At 48.3% G+C, this 27,575-nt stretch overlaps 1 protein-coding gene across 3 annotated transcripts in view; it reads right to left on the bottom strand.

The window, feature by feature from the left end:
* Positions 1-76: 76 nt before the first annotated feature.
* DAPK2 (death associated protein kinase 2) overlaps positions 77-27,575 on the bottom strand; it is a 133,962-nt gene continuing 106,463 nt past the window's right edge. Inside the window, 7 exon segments of one of the 3 annotated variants that reach the window (NM_001243563.1) lie at positions 77-743; positions 3,871-3,954; positions 4,062-4,151; positions 16,205-16,250; positions 17,267-17,419; positions 25,579-25,605; positions 26,311-26,359. In NM_001243563.1, the coding sequence (NP_001230492.1) occupies positions 663-743; positions 3,871-3,954; positions 4,062-4,151; positions 16,205-16,250; positions 17,267-17,419; positions 25,579-25,605; positions 26,311-26,359 (530 nt within the window). In that variant the 3' untranslated portion in view covers positions 77-662. 3 annotated transcript variants of the gene reach the window in all.

Genomic DNA, 27,575 nt, shown 5'->3' with positions numbered 1-27,575 from the left:
CCAACCCTGGGTGCTCCTCCAGAGTCATAGGCACCTGAGCTAAAGGAAATCAGATGGGAATCACCCTCAAAGAAGCTGAGCAGCAGTAAACCAGAAGTTTAATAAAAGTGAAAAAAAATGACAACACAGTGGGCTGCTTTAAAAAATGTGATGTTGGTCAGCATGACATGGTGCCTCCATGTGGGTTCTGGAAGGTCACAGGATTGGTCCCCTACACCCCAAGATTCCCTTCACTCTTTATCCCATAGGGGAGGCCTCTGTCTTCCTGGTATAGTTTTTGACGAGGCTGGTTCTGAACTCCCTCATCCCGTGACGAAAGCTGCCTGAGTCTGACCTTCACCCAGGATGATGAAGATGGTCGTTTCCCTTAGCGCTGCATCTGCAGCCCAGGTTCTGAAGTTGGCAGACAGGTGAAAGCCCGTTTTATGGAGCATTAAGGGCTTTGGGAGCGCTGGAGTGTCCTCTGTAAGAGATGGCCACAGCGCCCAGGGTCTCCTGGCTCCCCTGCAAATTCTCCTCAATTCTGCATGGCCACCTCTCTTGAAAAGTGCTCAGGGATGCAGAATGCCTGGGTGCTGGTGACAAGTGGAGTCCAAGAGTCCACGGAGAAAGGAGCCCTGCTGGGCCTGGGCCTCCCTGGTGGCCACCTGGAGCTGGGCCAGTTAGGAGGTACTGCTCCTCCTCCGGGGGTGGAGGGCTTTCCTTTTGGCCACTTCCTCCTCTGTGTCACTCTCACAATTCCTCTGGAAGAAAAGAGAAAAAGAGAGACCCTAGGCTGGAGGGTTATAAGGTACCAGGAGGGGGGTCATGCTAGGGGACCTGAGCTGATGCTCCTGGTCAGGGGCCTGCAAACCAGAGGGGTGGACGTTGAGTGGAATCCTGTTGCTCTGTCCAGAGACCAGGGATGGGCGAGATGGGGGTGTGTGTGGGTGGTGACCTGAAATGGGGCATTCCAACTACCTTGAGTCCTCCTTCCCCGGAGGAAAGAATGCAGGCAGAGCACCTAGGGGAAATCGGGCACCAGAAGAAGCCAAATTATAATAATAATAAAAATAATATGTGGTATCCTTTGTGGCTGCCACATAATTGAGATCACTCGGATAGCTGGTCTGTGGGCTGATGAGTCTCCTGAACTCAGAATGGGAAGAATGGGGGAGGGTAGCCACAGGGACCTCCCCAAGTTCTGAAGGCCACCTCACCACACCCTCTCCTTTTTGACTGGCTTAGGCTGCACCTGTAGCCAGTCCTGACATGTAATCTTTCCAGGGAAATGGCTTCTGGGCTCCATTTTTATGAAAGAGAAAAAAAGAGTAAAGCACAGTCCATCAGTTTCTATCTGACTAAGCCAGAGCGAGGCGGCCACCCTGGCTGTCCCCATGCCCTTTTCATTCAAGCCACAAGGATCGAATTAAATTATTAAAACTACTGGAGTTCTCTTCTGGTGCAATGGATTAAGGATCCAGCATTGTCAGGGCATTGGCACAGGTTCGAGCCCTGGCCCAGGAACTTCCACATCATGCTTCAGGTACAGCCAAAAAAAATTTATGAAAACTACTAAAAGAAGTACTAATTCAGAAAAACTTACGTGAGTCATAAAAAAACCTATTGTCAGATGTTCCATTTTAATGCTTCCTAAACAAAAGAACCTCTTTTTCTTTCTTTTTCTTTTTATGGTTGCACCTTTGGCATATGGAAGTTCCCAGCATAGAATTGGAACTGTAGCTGCTGACTTACATCACAGTCACAGCAACACTGGATCCGAGTCACATCTGTGACCTACACTGCAGCTTCTGGCAATGCTGGATCCTTAGTCCACTGAGCAAGACCAGGGATCGAACCTGCATCCTCAAGGACACTATCTTGGGCTATCTTGGGTTATTACCCAGCTAAGCCACAATAGGATTTCCTTTTTTTTTTTTTTTTTTAAATAAAGGAAAGTGCCTTTGGGAAAGCTGTATAACAGATGTCTAGGACCTACTGCTTTTCCTCGTGCAGGGTGAGCCGTTGAGCTGATGATGCCAAGTGTTTAAGTAAAAAGAGGACTATTTAAAATATTTGCACAAGGACAAAAACTAGGGAAGAGTTTTACATTCTTTTCAATTACTCCGTGTTTCTCTTTCCCAATGACCAGCCTTGTACCAGGGCAACTCAGCCTGAAAGGCATGCCCACTGTCAGCCACATGCCTTTCCAGGGCTCTCTCTCCTTCCTCTGGCCTGAGCCAGCTGGAAATCCAAGGTCAAGATCAACTTCAGCCAAATACATCCTGGACCAACCCGGCTGTAATAAAAATAACTCAAGCTCTGCTGAACAGCAACTTTTTTAGCATGAGTCAGAGCCAAACAATAAAAAATTAAGCTGGGGGAAAGTCTGCTTGTCATTAACAGGGATTTTCAGAGGGAGTAAGTCCAGTCCCTTTTACAGCAGATGAGGAAGGCAGCCAGAGAAGGGACATGGCTTGGCCAAAGCTGGACAATTGTTTCAGGCTTTTGGAGCCATAAATCCTCAGGTTCCAGATAAGAGCAAGAACCAAGAAAAGCTTAGGCTAGAGGGTTGTGGGGTGGGGGGTGGAGGGGTGGGGCGCGGCGGCTCTGCCAGGTCCAGGGATGCAGTCTGAGTGCTGTGTGCCCCAAGGTTGCCCTGGGCCGACAGCCCATCCATCTCAGGCTGCTGCCTTCCAACCTCCTCCTGAGCAGCGAGTCATGTTCTGTCCTGATCTGCGCCATCCTAGACACTTCTGGGCCCTCATCACACTTGGTGAGCAGTGGGGAGGATCTGTCAGGGAACCTCAGCCAGCTGCAATACTCATGCTGCATTCTGTAGCACTGGCACTGCATTTATTTCATTTCACTTCATTTCGTTTCATTTCACTTCATTTTATGCTTTCTAGGGCCATACCTGTGGCATATGGAAGTTCCCAGGCTAGGGGTAAAATGGGAGCTACAGCCGCCGGCCTACACCAGCCACAGCAATGGGGATTCAGGCCACGTCTGTGACCTACACCACAGCTCATGGCAACACCGGATCCTTAACCCACTGAGCAAGGCCAGGGATTGAACGAGCATTCTCATGGACCCTAATCAGGTTCATTAACCGCTGAGCCACAAAGGGAACTCTTGGCACTAAAGTTCTACGTGAGGAGTTTCAGAGTCTACATGAGAATTTTAAAAAACAATAATAGCTCTACTGAGCACTTAAAATGCCAGGCTCTAAATATATGTCATCATTTAATCCTCATGACTACCCTATGAATAGGAACTATTGTTAACCCCATTTTACAAATGATGACATTGTGGCACAGAGAGGTTAAAATAATTTCCTTGAGGTCTCACAGTTAGTAATTGGCAGATTTGAATCCTGGCAGTTTGGTTCCAGAAGCCAGGCCTTTGACCAGTATAGCCTAATTCTCTCATTTTAAATATACATAAAACTATAACAAGCCAGTTAAAAATAAGATATCAGCTAAATACTAATTTTTTTATTATTGGTAATCTAAAGCAAAACAGAAATTGAAATATTGGCAAGTGAATGTAAAGCTCTCATTCTAAAACAGATCCTGGGTTTGTCAGGAACTGATTTTGGTTGCCTGTGATAGTCTCATTATCCCATGGGCTCTGGGAGGCTACAGTCCTCCGGGGAAGCCTGGGGTGATGGGGTGGCAGCAGCAGCGCCCTTGAAAGCCACCCAGGAAAGGATTCAAAATCCTCCAGAGGCGCAAGCTGCCCCTGTGGAGCGCCCTCTCCCAGCACCACCCCAGTGGTCCCCTAAACATGTGGCCTCTGCTATTCACACAGTGCAGAGCCTACTGGAAACCTACTCCCACCTACTCCCTGCCCCCCAACCCCCAACCACCGGGCATTGCATTTACCCACCAGGTCCTCATCCTGCCTCAGGTGCACCTTCTTCATCAGCGAGCGGGTTAGGTGGTTACACAAGGAGACGATGCTGAAGGAGAGCTGAGGGAGGGAGAGGAGAGGAACTGCCAGGTGAGAATGTGCACAGAGACCCTGGAGGGAACAAGGAACCCACTTGGACCCTGCCCCCACCCCAAACCCCGACCCACCTTCCACTGCCGGCGGACGTACTGCTTCTTGAAATTTTCCAGGTTGACCACAGACTCCCTGCGCACCATGGCTTGCTGGCTGTCCACTGGCTGGGAGACAAAGCAGAGAGTGGCAGCTGATACTGGGCTTTGGATGGCAGCCACCCTCTCTGTGGAACCCCTGACCACGTGCCATCCTTTGCCTGACCCCAGGACCTCATGCTGAGGGCAACAGCTCCAGATGTCACTGTTCCAGAGATGCCCTTGGCCCCCCAAGCTATTATTACCACAGCCAGATGTGCACACTAGCTAGGCTGGAGGCTCGGCCCCCTGAAGGGGAAGAGTGGGAGGCAGGGCCTTCAATTACAGGTCATTCTGAGGAAGGGTTGTTGTCCAGCAGTCTAGAATCCCTACTGTGCACTGGGCCAGTTCTGGGCTTAGCAAAATGGATGCTTTATATTGGCAGACAGGGCATTAGTACTCCATTCACAAAGAAATGGAAGGGGAGTTCCCATCATGGCTCAGCAGTAACAAGCCCAACTAGGATCCAGGAGGATGTGGGTTCGATCCCTGGCCTTGCTCAGTGGCTTAAGCTGTGTGGTAGTAGCAGACACGGCTCAGATCCCATGTTGCTGTGGCTGTGGCATAAGCTGGCAGCTGTAGCTCTGATTTGACCCCTGGGAACCTGCATATACCATGGGTGTGGCCCTAAAAAGCAAAAAAAAAAAAAAAAAAAAGAAAGAAAGAAAAGAAAGAAGGAAAGAATGGAACGGAAGGAAACAGTGGCTTTGATGGGAGTTGAGAGGAGATGGGATGTGTAGTTGCCCTTCACTGCTTGGCCCTCAGGCTCAGCTTAAACCCTGACTTCTCCAAGAAACCTGACTTGGCTTCTCTGAGCCTCAGTTTTCTCATCTGCAACATGGGGATAAAAATAATCTTTGTCAAAGGTTCATTTAGGATTAAATGAATGTGAGATGTAAAGTGCTTAACCTAGAACTCTTCAATAAATAGTAATAAACTATTGATAGCCTTCCTGTCTTTCTCCATTCCCTCTTTTTAAAAAATAGCTTTATTGATATAATTATATACCCCAAAACTGGACATATTTAATGGACTCCTATGTGAGGAGTCCATTCCCTTGTGAATTCCTGCCTCTTTGTAAAATGAGGTTTTCCCAGATTGAGAAATCAAGCATGTCTGAAGGTGGTTGCAAGGGTTCTGTGAACCTCTTGAAATGGTCTTCAAATTTCAGTGCATAAACTTGTACATGAATGTTCACAGCAGCCTCATTCATAATAGCCAAAAAGTAGGCGCAACCTAAATGTGCAGCAACTAATGACGGGACAAACAAAATGTGGTCTATGCATACAATGGAAGAATTGAATGGGAAATCCGTTCATGAAAAGAATAAAGTACAAATACATACAACACAGATGAACCCTGAAAATAGCATATTAAGTGAAAGATGCCAGACACAAGAGGCCACACACTGTATGATCCTATTTATGTAAAATGTCCAGAATAGGCAAATCCACAGAGACAAAACATAGATGAGGAGTTACAATGGCTGAAGAAGGGGGAGAATGGGGAATGACTATGAAAGGGTATGACATTTCTTCCTGGGTGATGAACATGTCCTGGAATTAGATAGTGATGATGGTTGCATAACCTTGTGACTATAATAAAAATCACCAAGTTGAACATTTTCAAATGGTGAATTTTATAGTATGTGAATTATATCTAATACAAAAACGTACAGTATAGATACAGACACAAATTTCCTCTGAGAAGAGTCAATAGCTTCCATCGATTCTTAAAGGACTCCGTGACCTCAAGAAAATGAACTGCCCGAGATGATGTATAAGGTCTCATCCAGCTCTATTCTTCTCTCTGTTCTGACAGCCTCTTCACAGCAGTGCCACCTTTGGCACTGCAGTGACTGCCAAGCGAGGTGACTCATTAATTCCTGAGGCTGCTCTTCTCTCCTAACCACGCTGCGAACACACCTCCACGCCTGTTTATTTTTTGTCATGGTGCCAGGCACCAGGGGAAGCCAGGGCAGATGGCTGGCCTGGCCCACATGGCTCTGGACCTAACATCTTCTGGCAGCAGGCCCTTTCCATGTTCACCCAACCTCCCTCCTCCAGGAAGGCCTCTGTGTGTTTCAAAGCCCAATTCAAAGTGACCTCTTCCAAGAAACAATGTCTCTCTCCCCAATGTGACCATAACACACGTGTGCTCCTTTACTATACACAGTACCTATCTCGGTCGGCCCTGTCAGGGAGTCATCCCACTAGTGGAAAACAATGGGGAGAATTCTCTTCATGCTTTTGTTATTGCTTCTTCACCACCCTCCCTGACCTAGACCATGCAACAAGGGTGCTTAAGAGTTGTGTGAGTAAACTGTATCCCTGAGCTGCTGCAGCATCAAGCTGGAATTCAGTGCCAGGACCTAGGACCTGCTCATTCCCACCAGTGAGAGGCCAGGCACCTGGATCGGCCCAGCCAAGAGACCATGAAAGGGAGTCATGACACCATGGCTCCCCGAAGGTGGGAGCCTGGGAGTTGGTGAGATGAGGAGTCCTGGGGAGGTCAGGGAGCAGAGAGGAGAGTGCCTGACACCTTGACGCAGAGGGCAGACAAGACAGCCAGGGGCCATTCACCCTCCCACACTGGGACACGTGGTTTGAGCCGAAGAGTGCAGGAGGGAAGGGGGGTGGGAGGAAGGTGGAGAGGAGAGAGAACAGGATGAGGATGCTCATGCCCACCTCACCCAACAATTTCCTTAGCTGCCTTTCACCTCCTCTACAAATGTAGCCCTGGGTCTCGATCCCACCTGGAGAGGGAGAGGGCGACTGCTCTGTGCTGAATCTGCCTTTTCCTGGCATCAAAGTCTTCTAGCAGCTTCCTGTCACTCTCAATAGAATCCAACAAGCTCGCCAAGGACCCAAGCCTGTAACATCTGGGTTCTTCTCTAATCTAATCTCCTCTCTATCTTCTTCCATTGCATGAATCTGTCTGCTGGTCCAGGAACCCAGGTTTCAGGGTCTTTGCTGACCCTGTTCCTTCGTGTGTTTACTTGGTCATTTTGTTCAGCTCTTTGCTCAAATGTCACCTCCTCGGAGAATCCCATTAGTGAGAATCCTACCTTCCAACTGGTCCAGGCGTGCCAGCCACTGAGCAGAGGTGCCCAGCTGAAATAGCACGTGGGGCCATTCCCGGGTGCCATTCATGGGAGGTAACACAACTACTTCTAGGGCCCAGTCTATATCTGACACAAGACAGCACGACTCTGAGCAAGAGGCCACCCAGGCTGTAAACCTGTCAGGCTGGCCTCTCCTAATCAATGGGCCTCACCAGTTGCTAAGAGGCTCACCAAACACAGGCACTGTCATCTAGGTCTTGAAGTCAGAGAGACGTAAACTTTGCAGTGAAATCTGTTCCCAGAAGGAATGTGGCACCAACACTCTGGATTACTTTGAGAGTGTGAAGGGCAGTGGAGCTATGTTCTGCCTCCTCCTGACCCTCCCCTTCCTGCAAACAGTGCCCATCTTCCAGCCTTGGGGTCCATCAGTGATACCAGAGAGTCTGAGCAATTTTGACCAGGTTCCTAGGAGTATGTTCAGCATCTCAGAAAAATGTTGGGAAGGGAGGGAAGAAGACAGAACACTGTGGCTAAAGTCAGTTTTCTTTATGCAGATGCAAATGTCTCTGACAAAGTGCACTGGGCAGAGGTGGGCAGCACCAAGGTGAGCAGGGAGCCAAAGCAGCAGCCACTCCACCCCGACTGCAGCATAAGGAAGAGGCACCCCCAAAGACTTGCTCTAAATACCAGGCCTCCTCTAGAAACTGCAAAGAGATCACAACTTTTCAAACCTCCAAGTCACTTCTCCGGCCCCATCCTCCACTGAAAGCCATGGACAGCTAAGCGCCCGCTTCCTCTTCCACCCAGGTCTGTCACCCAGGGCTTGGCTTCTTCATCTCCCTTAGTAGAGCGTCTCTATATGTGGAAGCTCCATTGTTCCCTTTTGCTGGCTGTTTTGCTGACTGGAGCCTGGGCTCTGCTGGCCTCACCTCCCTGTTTCCCCAGGAAAGGAGCACTTGAGGCTTGAGGGGGCCTGAGTTTCTGCTGCCTCACCCAAGGGTGGGGAGAGCTGTGGAAAGACAACTGTATTCCTGTAGGTTGTCCCTGGGTGGACCAAGCCAATGAAAAGAGGTAGGAACACCCCTTTCCTCAACTGACACAGCCTTACTTTTCCAAGTAGGTCTCAGCATGAATGCTCTCTCCCTTTTCTCTCTCTCTTTTTTTTTTTTTTATGGCCACACCTGCAGAATATGGAAGTTCCCAGGATAGGGGTCGAATCAGAGGTGCAGCTGCCGGCCTACACCACAGCCACAGCAACACCAAATCCAAGCTGCATCTGTGACTTACACCACAGCTCACGGCAATGCCGGATCCTTAACCCACTGAACGAGGCCAGGGATGGAACCTGTGTCCTCACAGATACTATGTTGGGTGCTTAACCTGCTGAGCTACAATGGGAACTCCTATACTCTCACTTTTAATCTTCTCTCCATGACCTTCACCTTTCTGATCAACTTTTCATCTCCAGGAAAAGCTTCAAAAGCCCTCCCTCCTGTACTGAAGAGACTTAAGAGACATAACAGCCAACTGCTATGTGTGGACTGTTTAGATCCCGATGTGAACCAACCAAGTATAAGAGGACACCCTTGACAAAAGGCAGGGCGGGCATGTGAATTTGGAATATGTGTCCAGATAATGAGTAATTATTCTTGATTTTGTCAGGAGTGACAATGGCACAGTGGTCACAGTGAAAAGAAATTCCTCACCAGAGACTCCTGCTGAAGAATTCATGAGTTAGGTCAGTCTGAAGTTTGCTTTAAAATACTTAGAAGCTGGGTAACAGATTTGTGGAGCTCTCTGCCATTCTCACTAATTTCATGCAAGTTCTGAAAATCTGCCATAATAAAAAGTTAAAACCCAAAACTCTTCCACTTTTTTTTATAATCTTCTCTTTAATCTCCATTTAACAGTTCCAAATTCCTGACCCCAATCTGGGCTCATCTCATCCCTCCAAATTCTGTGTGGTGCCTTCCCCACAAAGCCACTCCCTCCCTACCTTTTCTCTCTCTCTCTTTTAAATTAATTACGTATTTATTATTATTTATTTTTTTGCTTTTTAGGGCCACACCCACGGCATATGGAGGTTTCTGGGCTAGGGGTCCGATCGGAGCTACAGTTGCCGGCCTGCAACACAGCCACAGCAACGCCGGATCCTTAACCCACTGAGCGAGCCCAGGGACCGAACTGGAAACCACATGGTCCCTAGTCAGATTTGTTTCCGCTGTGCCACAATGGGAACTCCCCTACCCTTTCTCAATTAGAATCTGTCTCTCTTCTGTTTTCTGGAATATTAGATACCTGTTTCTTCAGTCACCATGGTCTACCTCACCTCCCAGTTGGTTGGAGCCCCATCTGTCCCAGACACTGAGTCTTTCATTGAGGGGGATGTCTTGTCCTAATCTGTCACCTCCCTTCAGAGCCAGAACACAATCAGCGTTTGTTCAATGAACTGGCCACTTCTATTTCTCAAATGTGCCCACTGCTGGGTCTCCTCTCAGGGGCAAAGAATCTTCTCCACAGGTCAAGGGTTTCACAGACACAGGAGAAAAGGCCATTCAGTTCCACATTTACAGAGGCTGACAGTGGGGAGTGGTAGCTGAGGCCATGTCCAACCCCCACGTGGGCCACTCACACTTTGTGATGGAGTGAGTAGGAAGTCGCCATCTTCATAACCACCTGGAGAGGTGGGTCGCTGGTCTAGGGAGGGGGTTCACAGAGGAGACTCTGGCTTCTACATTTTAACTGTCTTTTGTCCCTTCACTGCCAGCATCCTGCATCTGCGAAACCACCGGTGACCATGCCACTGCCACCCTTCCACGTGGCACGCGCCTCTGCCTCCTCAGGAATCACTAGTCAGGAAGATGTCACATGCTCACCCTGACCTCCCCAGGACAGCATTTGCACAGAGCACAGAGGCTGGCCTTTCATTCACAGCCTGGTGAATGAAAAGATCCTCTGTGACTGCAGATGGGCCAGCCCACAGAGCGGTGCACCCCCAGGCCTTCCTCCATTGAGGTACCAACATAAGATACCATCCTGCCACCACTGGCCTTGCCCTGTCCTGTCACTGTTACAACACCAGCTGTGGGCATGTGGGGAGGAACCAAGCAGGTCCCCTGGCTGGGCGTTCCATAGGCCTTGGGCTCCCCTTGACATTAGGTTCTGATGCCAAAGGGTGATGGGAGCTGGACCAGCCAGGTGACAGAGGGAAGTCCCAATATCCTCGATTTCCCTGAAAGACTTGGTGGGCTGTTTTCAGTTCACTTTACTTTGTCTTTGGAAGTTCTTGGTACAGAAAAGAGTCTGTGTATAAAATATCTAAATGATAAGTCATTACCCACGTATGGGCATGAACTACTGAGGAAAACGTCTTCAGGTTCTGAACCCAGCTCTGGGGCTGACTAGCTGGGTGACTCTGGACAAATCCTGTCCTGTAAACTGCTGTAAAAGGAGGGTTGTCAAGTGGTTTCTGAGGAACCCCTCGTATACACAGTGTATGCCAGGATTCTAAAATAACCCCTCTTCCTCCCTTCTTCCAGTCTCCCTGATTCAAATCATCATCGACATCTTATTCCTTTTATTGCATTTTATTTTGATGTTCACAGAAAAGTTTGCCCTGAGTTGCTCAAGTGGGGGCCTCCTTGCCTTAGGGAACCTGTTGATCTGGCCAAAGAGACCTTTAATCTTTGCAGTGCCTTATGCCGAATGACAACACGATGTCTGGTGACAGGGCAGGAAAGTTCTTAGATCGTAGATAGGTCATTTGTACCAATTCTCCCAGGGAGGATGTAGGAAACTGAGTTTTGCCATCTCCCAATGATTCCAAGATGTGCAATTTTTTCTGATCTCTGAAATCAGGACTTATCTCCCCATCAATGGCATCAAATCTGTCTGAAGTGAAGGTGGGTGCTTCAGGAGATGACCACACTGCTTGCCAGCCATCAGGGCCACCCAGCCTCAGACTGTCTGACATCAGATTCTCTGCTTGAGATTTTTTGGATCCCACTAATGATGCAAACCTGCACTGGTACCACTGACCCAGGGCTCCTATCTTCAGGGGAGGATTTTTCCATCCCTCTACCCAGTGTCAAGGTTGAGATGCACATGTTCCCTTGCCTTCCCTTCCTGTCTGGTGGCTTTATTTCTCTCTCAGCTACCCTTTTGGTGAGGGAGCCCCAGCTCCATGCCTGGGGTCTCCTACTGGACCTCCCATTGTGGGCTTTTTATTGTTTTGGGGTCACAAAATAATGATGCATCTTACATTTGATGAAAATACAGCTTCTTATATTTGATGAAAAAAGTCTGTTATAAATACTACATGATATCTGAAGTGCCCCAGTATGTCAATAGAAAAGGAGGTAAGGTTTTGAAGAATTGTTTTCATGGTATTGCTTTATCCTAAACTACTCCTCTGTCTGTGCTGCTCACTAGGCATCCCCACCTCCAACAGCACATCAAGCTGTTGACCGCCCAGCACTTATCATGGCTCCCTATGATTCCTGGGATGAAGGCAGAGCTCTTTAACATGGAAAATCCCTGGAGTTTCCATTGTGGCTCAGCAAAAAAGAACCTGACTAGCATCCATGAGGATGCAGGTTCAATCCCTGGCCTCGCTCAGTGGGTTAAGGACCTGGTGTTGCCTTGAGCTGTGGTGTAGATCGCAGACATGGCTCAGATCTGACATTGCTGTGGCTACAGATCCCATTTGACCCCTAGCCTGGAAACCTCCATGTGCCGAGGGAGCGGCCCTAAAAAGACAAAAAAAAAAAAAAAAAAAAAAAAAAAAAAAAAAAAAAGGAAAAGCCCTGCTGGTCCTGCCTTCTCTCCAGCCATACCCACACCATACTATTCTTCTCTCTCTGGCTTTTTTTCTGTCTGTGCAATTTCGGCTCTAGGATCCCCTCCTGGTATGACAGCTGTTGGGAGCATTTGCTTAGAGGATCTCTCACCAGCTCAGGGACATCTTCACTGACTACACTGACCCCTTGGCGCAGGCTCTGGCAGGGGTGCAACCTTCTCCTTCATAGCCTATGTCTCAGCTGTGGTCCTATCTTTGCAGAGTGTTCATTTTTTTTTTTTTCTTTTCAGGGGTGTACCTGAAGCATGTGGAGGTTCCCAGACTAGGGGTTGAATTAGAGCTACAGCTGCCAGTCTGTGCCACAGCCACAGCAATGCTGCATCTGAGCTGTCTGCGACCTACACCACAGCTCACGGCAACACCAGATCCTTAACCCACTGAGCAAGGCCAGGGATCGAACCTGCAACCTCATGGTCACTAGTCAGATTCGTTTCCACTGTGCCACAACAGGAACTTCCAGAATGTTCTTGATTAATGTTGGAATCCTTCACTGTACTGAAAATGTCTGTGAAACATGCCTGTTTTTACTCAGCATTGTATCTCTGGGGGCAGGCTGAGTGCCTGGCAATTGATAGGTGCTTACAAACTCTGTGAGTGGACAGATGGATGCATCTCGGTATAACCCGCCCCACAGCAGAAAGTGAACTCCTGGAACCTGGGGCAGTTAGGGCAGAAGGAGCAACAGACAGCATCAAAAGGCCTCCACTTGTGGTGCTATTGCCACACCGGGCAAATCACATCCTCTCCATTTCCTCATCTCCAAACTGGGACTGGCATTTACCCCGCCTGACAAGCGGGGTTGAGAGTCTGTGAAGGCCCCAAGAAACCATACAATCTGTTCCCCCACCCCTAGGCCTTCAGCACAGTGCTAGGCCCACACACCATGCTCAGTCTCTGTGAGCTGGTGGATGGGCCCCTCCTCCAGGCAAAGGGAGAGGAGATGATTCTGTCCTCAGGGAGGGGACCACTCAGCCTTATGCTTCCCAAGCTGAATGTCCACACTCTTTAGCCCTTAAGTACATAAGAAGAGGAAGCTGCTCGCTGAGCCCTTTTTGGTCTTCGTTCCCTACACAAGGGTGGAGAAAAGACAGGCTGGTCTTCAGACAGGGACAGGGCTGGACGGGAACAGTAAACCATGTAACTTCTAGGACACACTTCTTGGAATAAGTGCTTGAAGGTGTGAGGCTTCCACCTTACCTGGCAAAATACATAAGGTTGCCTACGTTACCACGGGGATCTAAACACTAATGTTAAGGCGGATCTTTATCGAAAGCCTCACTATCTCCTCCCATATATCTCATCTTTCTGTTTCATCTGTATCAACTAGGGATGAATGATCCTGAGGAAGTCATTTTCCCTCTCGGAGTCAATTTCCTCATGGGTTACATGGAAATAATAACAATGATAATAATACTGCCTACCTTCCTGTCTCCCAGAGCGCTTGTAAAGATCAAAGACGCAAAGGTTGGTAAGTGAAAAGTCAGTGTAAATGAAAAGTAAGATTTTCTCCACACATTTAAAATCCCTCCTTCAGCAGCAGGAAAGCACCAAGCTGACTTACTGTTATCCCTCATTAGCTCAAATATGACCCAGGACCAGCAATCTGTTGGGTGGGAAGTGAGATGTGAACACACCCATTATCACAAGTCAGTTATCAAGCCTCTCCCCAGGGACCGCTGTCCTCCCTCTGAAGGAGCAGACGCTGAGGGGTATTCACTGCTGATCATTTGAACAGCTTGGCTGCTCTGCCAGCCACCCGCTCAGAAAACCAGGCTGGTGAGAGGAAGTGCAGAATGAATAATTAGCTAGCTGTGCCGTGATTCTGGATTCTGCAGAGGAGGTGGAAGGCTATGCTACAGACACACCCCTGCAGGATAATTCTAGTGGATGCCCTGCCTGGCAGGGCAGTTGGGAACAGGCTTCAGCAAACCATCCAGGAGGCATTACAGACTTGATTCTGGAGCTCAGAGCTGTAAGCCGGCCAAGACTTCCTTGCTGCAGGATCTGCTGAACAGCTCCACCAGGGACTCATTGGTGTCTGGGTGGAACACGGAACCCAGTCTGTCCATGCTTCCACTCTCCAGCTGGAAGCCACCCACTAGTTCCTGGAGCCACTGTAGGTCTGCCGAGAGCTCCTGCCTCAGAGCTTCAAACTGTGCCTGCAGATGGTCCAATTTCCTGGCCGTGTTTCCAAGACTGGACCCTGTGGCCCGGATGTCCTCTCGCAGGAGCTTCTTCAAGGATTCCACTTTGCGGAACTCGTACTTGAGCTGGGACAGGTCATGCCGGGCCCTCTCACTCTCCTCTCGGTACCAAGCCTCCTTCTCATTGTAGATGGAGATCAGGGTCTCCACATCATCCTGAATGGTGTCATGGGCCCCTGCCAAGGCACGGCATCCCTGGTCCACCTGAGCCACGTCCTCGACCACACGGGCAAAACGCTCGAAGTTGACGTAGGTGTTGTTGGGGGGCATGCTTGAGTGGCATTTGAGGGTGTACTCTCTCAGGCGCTTGGTCTTTAGCTGGGCTGGCTCTGCCTTCCTCTGTTCTGGGGCTCTGCTCTCTCCCTTGGACTGGTGGGCATTTAGACAGAAGGGCCAGAGTTAATGGGACACAGCCCCAGGTGCAGGCGGAAGGCACACGAGCAGCCTCTGCATTCACCGCATGCACCAGGCCCTGGGAGGACCAGGGTCAAGGAGGACGGTGTGCTGTCTGCACACTCATTTCAGGGAAAGGGGGTCCACAGTCATTAGAGAGTGTCTCCACACGCATAGCATTTAGGGGTGCTCACACAGAGAAGCGGGCTAGAGCCAGGATTTTGCAGACATCCACTCAAGGGCAGAAGCACACAAGGCCACAGCAGATGGAGTGGGCCTGGGGGCTTCCCTCCAGGGCCAGTGAGCTCAGTGGGCCTTGGCAACACTTGGCACACTGAGCAAGGAGGCAGCCTTCTGTGCTCTGGACCCACCCCAAACGTGGGGGGCCCTTGCCCATTCCTCAGTGGGCAGATGAACCTGGCCTTCTCCAGAGCACTCCAGGCCTCCCTGTTCTCCACCTCCCATAGGACTCTGCCCCTTCTCATTGGCACCCTCTGATCACCCTTGCCAGCCCCCTCATCGAACAATTCTAGCAAGTGGGAGGTCTGGTGTTGTCCCTGGGTGTGTACATCTCATCAGGCAGCAGAACTAGGAGGGCCAGAATCCCACTCTCCCAATTCCAATCCTGCCAGAGTGCTCTGCACCAGCACTTTACTGTGACTAGACTGCAGGGCCCTCCGCAAAATCAGCAGCTGGAAGCCCAGGTACAAAGCGGATTAGGCAGGCAATGCCCCCACCATCTCCAGAGCAAGCACAACTGCCCTGAGGAGCAGCTGCCTCTCTTCCCCACCCAGCCTCCACCTTGGAGCCCCATTCCCTGAGGGCTCCCAGTGCCTGAGGAAGCCAGTGACCAGCTGGAGGGTCACCTTGAGTAATCAGAGCTTGAAAAGTCAGAAAGAAGGAACCCTGGTTACAAAGCTGAGGGTTTTGTTTGTTTGTTTGTTTGTTTGTTTGCATTTTCTAGGGCCGTTCCCGTGGCATATGGAGATTCCCAGGCTAGGGGTCTAATCAGAGCTGTAGCCACTGGCCTATGCCAGAGCCACAGCAATGCGGGATCTGAGCTGCGTCTGCGACCTACACAGCTCATGGCAATGCTGGATCCTTAACCCACTGACCAAGGCCAGGGATCGAACCCACAACCTCATGGTTTCTAGTCAGATTCGTTAACCACTGAGCCACAATGGGAACTCCCAAAGTTGAGGTTTTTAACTGTCACTGATCTCTTTCTCTCTACAACTGAGGAGTCCTGATTCCTTCTTTGAGAATGACAGTGACATGTCCTCTGACAAGGAACCCTTTGTAAGATCAACCCAAGGAACAAAGGTTTCAACTGAGGTTTGTACAGGTTTCATTTCATAAGTCACCAGAAACCATGAAATAGAAACCTAGCAACCTTCTGGAACAAGCCCAGATTCTTCAGAGCCCCCGACTAGCTTCCATCTGTGCCGAAGGGTCAGTGTTTTGAGCAAAGGCCTCTCCACAGGCCCCCTGCATCTGGCCACCCCAGCCAGCCCCAGTGACAGAGCAGGGACCTGCTCACTGGCACTTATCACTGTGCCCTTACCGTGATCCAGGGGTGTCTGAGAGCCTCTTGGATGGTGAGCCGTTTCCTGCAACAAGAATCAGAAAACAGTGATGATCCTTGAGAAGCTGAGAGCAATGGTCTCCATTCTTACTCTTCTTACACCTGCCATTTGGCATTCTTTGACCATTGCCCTCAAAGTAGAATATCAGGGAATGCAGAGACAGATGGGGAACTGGCTGCATGCCCGGCACTCCAGAGAAAGTGGTCCAGGCAGACCTCTGAATAAAGTGACAGCACATAAATCCTCATCTTTGATCCCAGAGTTGAAAGGCCCAGTCCCACCCTGCAGGAGAGTTATAAATGCTCTCCATTGCAAAAATGTTGGTGTCTGTTTTCCCTTTTGCATCCCAGATCCCTTCTCTGCCCTTCCCTGCTCTGTACCCAGTTAGGGTGATCCCACCCAGCACTGACCCCACTCTGGCTCTCTCTCTGAAGTCTGTGGGACCAAGAGGACATGGCCTTCTAGGGTCTGTGGACTATACCCCTGCCTCATCTAGGCCGTGCCCTGGGCCAGCACCCTACAACTCCCTGCCCATTTCTTTCTTTGATCCCACAGCCACAGGGCTCACCCTGGGCCCTGAAAAAGGGGTAGAATTAGCGGGTCTCCTTTGTCCTCCTGTTCTGACCCCTCTGAGCCCGCTTTCCCCCACTCACATCTGGAAGTGGCCTGAAAATCCAGCCACTTTCTTTTTCAATCCCAGTTCCAAATGCCTTTGGGATAGACTGAAAAAGATAATGGGCCTTAGAGAAACCCAGGCAGACTCTCTCTTTCTCTCTCTCTCTCTCTCTCACACACACACACACACACCACACAGTTACCTGCATTTCAGCAGGAAAACAAAGCAGAAAGACTTGAGCAAAGAAGATGAATGCCAAGTCGTGGCCAATCCACATTCCTCAGCACTTGCCCAGATTAGATCATTAGACCACGGTGGTCGATGACAGCCCACGACAAAGCAGGGACCGACTAACACGTCTTTAGGAGAGGCGGCAGGAGAGGGTCAGTACCTGAGAAGCCAGTGCTTTTGTCTGTCCTCTTACCGGGTCTCTTTAACCAGAAGTTTCCGGATGAAGTCCTTGGCCAGCTCGCTCGTCTGGCTGAAGAATTCCTCGTCAAAGTTGTAACTCACTGCTGTGATATTTGCCAGTGTTTCCTGCTTTGTGTCTCCCAGGAAAGGGGATGCTCCGCTGAGGCTAAGCACACAGAGAGGGAACATATGACTGTAGGAATGTAGATAGAAGCGGGGGCAGTGGACTCAGGGACCCTGACTCGTACTGCTGCATGGAGATGGGAGGCTCCCCACAACCCTGCTGCCCCCTATGGGTGGCCAGTCAGCAGCTTTTCAAATGAGTCCACTTTGGTACACTTTATGAAGCCCCTACTAAGGACCTGACAGGGAGAACCTATGTCTTCAAGGGACATAGGAGGAGCGGGAAGAAACAAGAGGTGGGGGAAGAAACACAGAGACCTGGCTCTTCATGATCCCCAGCAGAACACAGAATAAAATAGAAGGCCAGCCAAAGGATTGGGAGAGCATAAGACAGAGGGGAGGCCCAGAAGAGGCTTCATGGGAGAGCTGACATTTGCATCAATTGTGTCCTGAAGAATGAAGAGGCTGTCAGCAGTCATAGAAGAAGAGGGAAGGTCTTCTAGGCCAAAGGGAGCAGCTTGAACAAAGCCTGAGAGATGTGACAATAGATGAGCCATTAGGACCTGGAAGGGTATGTAAGGGTCCCCAGCAGGGTTTGCCAAGAATGTGTCATTCATCTAGCAATCCCATTCCTGGGCATAACATCGGAAAAAAAAAAAAAACAACCCAGCTATAATTCAAAAAGATACATGTGCCCCTATGTTCAAAGCAGCACTATTTACCACAGCCAAGACATGGAAACAACTAAATGTCCATCAACAGGTGAACAGATGAAGAAGATGTGGTATATCTATACAATGGAATATTACTCACCCATAAAAGGAATAAAATAATGCCATTTACAGTAACATGGATGGACCAAGAGATTATCATACTAAGTAAACTAAGTCAGAAAGAGAAACACAAATCCCACATGATATCATTGATATGTGGAATCTAAAATATGACACAAATTAACCTACCTATGAAACAAAAATGGGCTCAAAGACATAGAGAACAGACGTGAGGTTGCCAAGTGGGTGATGGTAGAGGGATGAATTGGGACTTTAAGATTAGCAGGTGTGGAGTTCCCTGGTGGCTCAGCAGGTTAAGGATCTGGCATGGTTCCCACTGTGGTTTAGGTCACTGTCGTGGCACAGGTTTGATCCCCGGCCTGGAACATTAGCAGATGCAAATTCTATAGAATGGATAAACAATAAGGTCCTACTGTACAGAATAGGGAACTATATTTAATATCCTGTAATAAACAAGAATGGAAAAGAATATATATACCTATGTTATAATTGGATCACTTTGCTATATAGCAGAAATTAGCACGACACTATAAATCAACTATATTTCAATAAAGTAAATTAAATTTTATTTTATTTTATTTTTTTTGTCTTTTTGCCATTTCTTGGGCCACTCCTGTGGCATATGGAGGTTCCCAGGCTAGGGGTCGAATCGGAGCTATAGCTGCCAGCCTAGGCCAGAGCCAGAGCAATGCAGGTTCCGAGCCGTGTCTGCGGCCTACACCACAGCTCACGGCAACGCCGGGTCATTAACCCACTGAGCAAGGCCAGGGATCGAACCCGCAACCTCATGGTTCCTAGTCGGATTCGTTAACCACTGCGCCACAACGGGAACTCCAAGTAAATTAAATTTTAAAAGATAAAATGCGGAGTTCTCTTGTGGCTCAGCAACTTAAGGATCTGGCATTGTCACTGCAGTGGCAGGGGTTCCGTCTCTGACCCAAGTACTTCCATGTGCTGCAGATGCAGCCAAAAAAAAAAAAAAAAAAAAAAAAAAAAAGACAGAGACAATGTATTGTTCAAACAGCGACTCCTAAATTTACTGTCTCCTGTCCCCTATTCCAGATGTGCCATTGTCCCACAAGTCCCTGTGGCCTAACCTCTCTCCATTCAGCCTCTACCTTGATTAATAATGTCACTTTACAAATTACCTCAGCTAGGAATTTCCCGTCACGGCTCAGTGGATTAAGAACCCCACTAGTACCCATGAAGATGCAGGTTTGATCTCTGGTCTCGCTCAGCGGGTTAAGGATCCAGTGTGGCCATGGGCTGTGGTGTAGGTCGAAGACATGGCCTGGATCCCACGTTGCTGTGGCTGTGGTGTAGGCCAGCAGCTACAGCTCCAATTCAACCCCTAGCCTGGGAACTTAGATATGCCACAGGTGTGGCCCTAAAAAAGAAAAGAAAAGAAAAGAAAATTACCTCAGCTAGAAACAGAGCAGCCATCTTTGACTCTTCCTTCCATTCCTTCATACCAGCTAACTGGCCAAAAAGTCTTATTGGTTCCACCTGCTAAATATCCCTAAAAGGACACCCCTATGTCTCCTGACACCTTGTTGGTAGAGTGAAAGCAAAGTCAACTGGAAAAAATCTGATATTTTAATCCTGGGTTTGAATCCCAGCTCCGCCTCTCATGTATGAACCTAGGAAAGTTACTCAACCTCTCTGAGCTGCTGTTTCCTCATCTGCAAACTGAAAGAAATAAAAGTCTCCATGTCACATGATTGTTGTGACTAAATATATATAGAATGTTCCATGCAATCCTGGCCCATACTAAGAGCTCTGGAATTGACTGCCGTTATTATTGTTATTATCAGAATGCAAAGTTCTCTTAATGACTCTCCGTTTTCCATAGAATCACATCTAAATTCCTGAGCAAGGCATCAGCAGCTGGTCCCTACACGTGACCAGTATATTTCACCCCCCTCAGAACACTTAACTGTTCCCTTCCTCAGCTAGGACAGCCCTTCCTTCTCTTCCCACCAGAAGAGGTCATCTCATTCCTTACAGCCCAGTTCAATCAACCTCTTCTCTTTTCTCTGTCTCCCACCCTCCCTCCCTCTCCTTCTCTCTCTTCCATTAAACACTCTGTCCAGTGGCTCTCCCATTTATTTGTGTCTCACAAAGCCACATTCATACCTAAAGATAACCTTGGTCCCACTAAGGGTAAGAGTTAGCTGTCTGGTGTCACCGCCTCCCCCCCGCCCCCACCCCAACACAGGGAGCTCCAGGCAGGCAGGAGAGACCCCTTCAGTAGTATTCTGAGTGTCTGGCACAGTGCCCACCAGGGAGCAGGAGGTCAATAAACCACATGGAGCTCAATGAGCTACAAGAAGACTGTGGGCCCCAGAGACACTAGAATTCCTTAAGATTTCCATGTGAAAACCAGAGTTCTGAAGACATCAAGGTTTCAAGAGTCAAGGTCTGAAAATTCTGATGCTAATCTGGAACTACAGAGCAACGCATCAAATTCCTCTAGGGCTTTTAAGAAATGCTGATGCCCATAAGATGGCGGAATAGAAGGACTGGAGCTCAACTTCTCTCCTAAAAAACAACAAAATTCACAACTAAAGGCTGAGCAATCTCCACCCAAATGGATCAGAAACCTTAAAAAAGATACCCTACTCCAGAAGAAAAAGAGGAGGTCACATCAAGAGGTAGGAGGGGCAATTCTGCAATATAAACAACCCCATACCTCCGGGCTGGGAAGCTCCACAGACTGAAAACTAACTGGTTCACAAAGACTCACCTACAGGAGTGAGAGTTCTGAGCCCCACATCAAACCCTCACGTGCGGAGATCCGGCACAGGGAGAAAGAGCCCCTGAAGCAGCTGGCATTGAAGGCCAGTGGGGCTTGTGCGCAGGAGCTCCACAGGACTGGGGGAAATGGAGACCCCATTCTTAAAAGGCGCACATGGACTTTCACGTGCACTGGGTCCCAGGGCAGAGCGAGGTCTCCATAGGAATCTGCGTCAAACCTGACTGCAGTTCTTGGAGGACATCCTGGGAAAACAGGGGTGAATGTGGCTTGTTATGAAGGATGGACATTGAAAGCAAAGCTCTGGGGAATATTCAGCAGCTTGCCTTTCTCTGGAGGTGGCCATTTTGGGAAAATCTGGCCCCACCTGTCAGTCAGTGCTGAGAAGCCCCAGGGCAAACAACAACCCAGGTGGGATCACAGCCCCGCCCCTCAGTAAGCAGGCTGCCTAAAGACCCCTCAGGCACACAGCTGCATCTAACCCCATCCAGAGACTAAGCCCCGCCCATCAGAGGGATTAGAATCAGCCCCACCTACCAGGGGGCAGGCATCAGCCCCTCCCATCAGGAAGACAACAGCAAGCCCCCATACCAACTTCAACCACAAGGGGGGCAGACACCACAAGTAAGAGAGGCTACAACTCTATTACCTGTAAAAAGGTCACCACACCAAAAACCTATAAAAACGAAAAGACAGAGAACTATAGCGCAGATGAGGGAAAAGGGAAAAACCCCAGAAAATAGGCTAAGTGATCAGGAGATTCTCAGCCTCCAGGAAAAAGACTTTAGACTGTTGATGCTGAAGATGATGCAAGACATTGAAAAGAAACTGGAGGCAAAGATGGATAACTTACAGGAAACACTGACCAAAGAGATACAAGATATAAAACTGAAATAAGAAGAGATGCAAAATAAAATAACTGAAATAAAAAAATTCACTAGAAGCAGCTAACAGCAGAATACAGGAGGCAGGAGAATGAATAAGTGAGGTGGAGGACAGATTAGTGGAAATTACGGATGCGGAACAGAAAAGAGAAAAAAGATTGAAAACAAATGAAGAGAGTCTCAGAGAACTCTGGGACAACGTTAAACACACCAACATCCGTATTATAGGGGTGCCAGAAGGAGAAGAGAGAGAGAAGGGCACAGAAAACATATTCCAAGAGATAATAGCCAAAAACTTCCCTAACACAGGAAAGGAACCACTCACTCAAATCCAGGAAGCACAACGAGTACCATAGAAAATAAACCCAAGGAGGAATACACCGACACACTTATTAATCAAACTGACCAAAATTAAAGACAAAGAGAAAATCTTGAAAGCAGCTAGGGAAAAGAAACAAATAACATACAAGGGAACCCCAGTAAGGTTATCAGCAGATTTTTCAGCAGAAACTCTGCAGCCCAGAAGGGAGTGGCATGATATACTTAACGTGATGAAAGGAAAAAACCGCCAACCAAGATTGCTCTACCCAGCAAGACTCATTCAGATTTGAAGGAGAAATCAAGACCTTCACAGACCTAAGCAAAAGTTGAGAGAATTCAGCCATAGTAAACCAGCCTTACAACAAATACTAAAGGAACTTCTCTAGGCAGAAAAGAAAACACAGCAACAGGAAACAAAAATTCCACAAATGACAAGGCTCCATATAGTAAAGATACGAAATCATCCATGCACAATTATACCACCAAAATCAGAAATCATGAGAAGAGGTGGGTACAAATGCAGGACACTGGAGATGAACTTGCAATGAAGAGAACAACAACTTAAAACAATCTCATATACATATAGACTCTTATATCGAAACTTCAGAATAACTGCAGACCAAAAATCTACAATTGATACACAAACAAGGAATCTCTGGAGAAGAAATATATCTCATAGTAAATAAGAGCATAATCCACCATGAAGGGGGCCATGTGACATCATTCTTGGAATGCTGAAGTCTTCTTAGATCTGATTCTGATTTCCTCTCCATCAAAGAATTTATGATAATTATAATTAAATAATGCAACTGTACAATTAAATAATACAGTTATACAACTGTGTTATTAATAACCATTTCTCTCTATGGTACAATATAAGGTCTATAATGTCTTATTTATCACATCACCTAGAATGGTGTAATGCCTTTACTGAAGAATCAATAAGATGTAACAAATGAGGACATATTTATATAGTTACACTGTTTTTTAACCAATTTATGCATTTTATATTTTACTTATTTTCAGAGGGTGTATTATTTTTGTTATTCTTACCAGTTAAGTTATTCTTTTTATTGTGCTATATAAAATATTTAATGGTATATAAGGCTTTCTTCTTTATAAATTTTAGTTGTATAATATACACAATTTTAATACAATGCTAATTTTTAAAGAAAAATTGAAATGTAATAGATAATACTAAATAGTAAAGATGAAAGCCATACAAAATGGGATAAAGTATAGAATAAATTTCCTATTTGTCTCAGCATATTTTCCATTCCACTTCTCCAGAGGGAGTCACTTAATCTCTTTCTTCAGATCCATGATATAATAATCTGTGTGAATGTGATTGTGTTTAAATATATGTATTTTATTCTGTAAAAAAAAAAAATTTCAAAAAAAAAATTTTTTAATGAAAAAAAAAGAAATGCTGATGCCCAGACCCCTCCCCTAGTGATTCTGATTTAACAGATCTGGAGTGGGGGGGCCTGGGTCACGGTAGATATTAAGGGGCTGGTGTACAGCCAGGGCTGAGACCCTCTGCAGCAGCTCGGGAGTCCCCCACATCACATAGAGCTCCCAGTACCAGCTCTGCTGAGAGGAGTGAGAGGAAAGGTTTACCCGGGTGCTGAGGGAGTTGAGCACTGGTGCCCCCCTCCTTCATGCCCCCAGCTATGTGCTGGTTCTCACCCTGTGTGCCATTAAAAAAAAAAGCATTTTCTGGAGTTCCCGTCATGGCGCAGTGGTTAACAAATCCGACTAGGAACCATGAGGTTGCGGGTTCGGTCCCTGCCCTTGCTCAGTGGGTTAACGATCTGGCGTTGCCGTGAGCTGTGGTGTAGGTCACAGACGCGGCTCGGATCCTGCGTTGCTGTGGCTCTGGCGTAGGCTGGTGGCTACAGCTCCAATTGGACCCCTAGCCTGGGAACCTCCATATGCCGCGGGAGCGGCCCAAGAAATAGCAACAACAACAACAACAACAAAAAAGACAAAAAAGACAAAAAATAAATAAATAAATAAAAGACAAAAGACAAAAAAAAAAAAAAAAAAAGCATTTTCAGAATTCCTGCTATGGTGTCACTCCATATGCTGCATGGTGGCCAAAAAAGAAAAGTAAATAAATAAATAAATAGAAATTTCAAAAAAGCAGAGTTCCTGTGGCTCAGCGGTTAACGAACCCTAGGAGCATCCATGAGGACGTAGGTTCAAACCCTGGCCACTCTCAGCAGGTTAAGAATCTGGCATTGCTGTGAGCTGTGGTGTAGATCACAGACGCGGCTCAGATCCCAAGTAGCTGTGTGCTGTGTAGGTCAGCAGCTACAGCTCTGATTAGACCCCTAGCCTGGGAACCTCCATATGCCGCAGGTGCAGCCCTAAAAAGACAAAAGACAGGAGTTCCCGTCGTGGCGCAGTGGTTAACGAATCCGACTAGGAACCATGAGGTTGCGGGTTCGGTCCCTGCCCTTGCTCAGTGGGTTAACGATCTGGCGTTGCCGTGAGCTGTGGTGTAGGTTGCAGACGCGGCTCGGATCCCACGTTGCTGTGGCTCTGTCGTAGGCCGGTGGCTACAGCTCCGGTTCAACCCCTAGCCTGGGAACCTCCATATGCCTCGGGAGCGGCCCAAGAAATAGCAACAACAACAACAAAAAAGACAAAAAATAAATAAATAAATAAAAGACAAAAAAAAAAAAATTTTAAAGCATTTCCCAGTAGTGCTATGAGAGGGAAGAATTGGGAAGTACTGATGAAATGAATACCAACTAACTGGCTGTGTCTGTGTCTGAGCAGCCCTGGGAAGGTTTCAGGTTGGCTTATTTAAGCCTCACATCACAACCCTGGCAGGAAGTTTGTGATTCCTATTCTTCTGATGAAAAAAACAGGCCCAGAGGTTAAGTCTCTGCCCCAGGCCTTAGAGACGGAAAGTGACAGATCCCCTACTCAATGCAGGAAATCTCTGCTTAAGCAACTTAATACTTCAGAGACAGGAAAGAGAGACTCCGGGTAAAAGGGAAGAGAGAGAACATGAGAGGAAAAGGGTTCTCAGGAAAGGGAGGGGGAAAGGCAGAGAAAGAGGCAGGATGGGGTTGCTCTGCAGCTGGAGGGCTGTCCCACGGCTTCTGAGTGAAAACCGACATTCTCACAGGAAACCTGGGTCTGAGTGAGGCTGAGCGGGGGATCCCCAGCCACAGGAGGGACACAGACACAGGCTGTGTCAGATGGAAGGCCGCAGGCAGCTGTCCTGGGTTCCTGCCCAACCCCAAGCTCAGGGTCAACTATATGAAATGCAGCTGAGAGCCCTTAGCCTCAGATTGGCTGTGTAGATCTGACACATGTGGCCATGGTGGGTGCTCAGGAAATGTCAGCCTGTCTGTGTGCCTGCCCCTCTCTCATCCCTCCCGCTTCCCTTGGAGCTGAGCTGGGTCCAAGCCCCGGGACCAGTAAGACTCACAGGATGTAGGTGATGACGCCTATGCTCCTGCAAAAGAAAGAACAGTCAAGTCAGGAAGTGGCTCTCAGGGCCCCTTCATGGCATCCCCTGCATGCTGTCTCAAGCCCCTTGCCCCTCCCCACCCCCCTCTGCAGCAGCAGACTGGGGCTTGTCCGGAGTCATCCAGCTCTGGACATTGAGTCCAAGAACCCAAGTTCAAGATCAGACTCTTTCATTGGCAGCTGTGATCATTATTTCTGAACCTCTTTCTCCCCATAAAATGAGGGTAAAGAGAACTGTCCTACAGGAGTGCTGGGAGGATTTTCAAAAACCAAGTAACCAAGGTGCTCAGCCAACTGTAAAGCACTGTTCACATGAAACAAGTCCGCATTTCCATAACGCAGTGGTTATCATGTTCGCCTAACACATGAAATGAGTCACTGCAGTATCCCAGGGCTCAGCACAGCGTGCAGAACGTAAGAGGCTTCTGTGGATCACTTGGTTGACAGAATGAGCTACTGTCACTATCATCATTAGCACAGCTGTAGCAAGCCTCAGGGGTGAGCCAGTCCCTTCAGCCTCAACTGTCCCCTTGTTCTCTGCTCGGCCGTGTGCTAGCTGGCCAAAGGTCCAGCACTCCTGGAGCAGCCAGAGGCTCTGAGAGGTGAGTGTGGAGGGAGAGGTTCTCATGGTCAAGGGAGATGTCAACCGGAGCCAGAGTCTGGGACCACCTAGATGGCCTGTACCACTTACCACATGTCAGCCTCCAGTCCCAGGGGCTCATAGTTCACAATTTCTGGAGCTGAAAGAAGCCACATTGAAGAGTCAGCAGGAGTATGAAAAGGAGAAGAGATAATTGTAAGGAATTTTAGGGAAGCTGGGGCCACATGTCTCCATCCTGAATCCTCACTAAGGACGATCAGAGAGGCAGATGGAGACAATCTGGGTCTAAGGATTTTGAGGAAGGAAGTTGCCTGTTATCCTGTTGTGAGGAAGAGGGAAAGCACATAGGGACACTGCTGGAAAAGGAAGAGGAGGGTGGGGAGAGGAAGATGCAGGAGGTGGTGTAGGGCCTATAGACAAAGCCTGCTTTGGGACTATCTGCTGGAGGAGTTCCCTGGTGGCTCAGTGGGTTAAGGATCCAGCACTGTCATTTCTGTAGCTGGGTTTCACTCCCTGGCCCAGGAATTTCTGTATGCTGTAGGCACAGCAAAAAGAAAAAAAAAAGAAAAAGAAATAAAGAACTGCCTCCTGCTGGAAACAATTCAGGTCAACACTGAAAGGTGATGGAGGAAAAAAGAAGACAGAGAGGGAATCCACACTCCTCTGAGTCTGTCTGAGGGGCAGGAGGATATTCTGGTGGCCCTAAGGTGATAGGCCTGTGGTCCCCGAGGGGCATCCCAAGGAAGATGTTCAGGAAGAGACTGGGTATCATGCAGAGGGCCAGAGCCATCACATGTGGAGTCATCGCACAAGCAGAAACAGGAGCCATGCGAGTGCTGCCAGGACCAGGAGAAGGTGCAGAGTGTACGAAAGAATCTTCTGAGGACAGAAGAGGACCTAGTGCTGCCCAGACATCAAGCCACGAGCACGGAAAAGCAAGGATTGAATTTCACACTCACTGCAGTGCCCAGAAAGTGCCAGGTGTGGGAAGCAGAGATAAGGGTACAGATGACTCTTTAAAAAAATCTTGGTGGTGAAACAGAGACAAAAGAGAGGGCAATAACTAGAGAAGGGAGGATAGTATTGAGTCCGTTTAAGCACTAATGGAAAAGGGGCATTGGGGGAAAGGCTAAGTATGCTCATCTAGAACAATATTAAAACCACTGCAGGAGTTCCCGTCATGGCGCAGCAGAAATGAATCCCACTAGGAACCATGAGGTTGCAGGTTCAATCCCTGGCCTCACTCAGTGGGTTAAGGATCTGGTGTTGCCGTGAGCTGTGGTGTAGGTGTCAGACGCAGCTCAGATCCCACATTGCTGTGGCTGAGTCGTAGGCCGACAGCTATAGCTCCGATT

This window comes from Sus scrofa, chromosome 1, assembly GCF_054392235.1.
Source record: "Sus scrofa isolate SSC_HxYL_T2T_F1_AM1 chromosome 1, Sscrofa_HxYL_maternal_Yorkshire_Landrace_v2.0, whole genome shotgun sequence".
Lineage (NCBI taxonomy): Eukaryota > Metazoa > Chordata > Mammalia > Artiodactyla > Suidae > Sus > Sus scrofa.
This window is presented reverse-complemented; position numbering and strand designations above follow the sequence as displayed.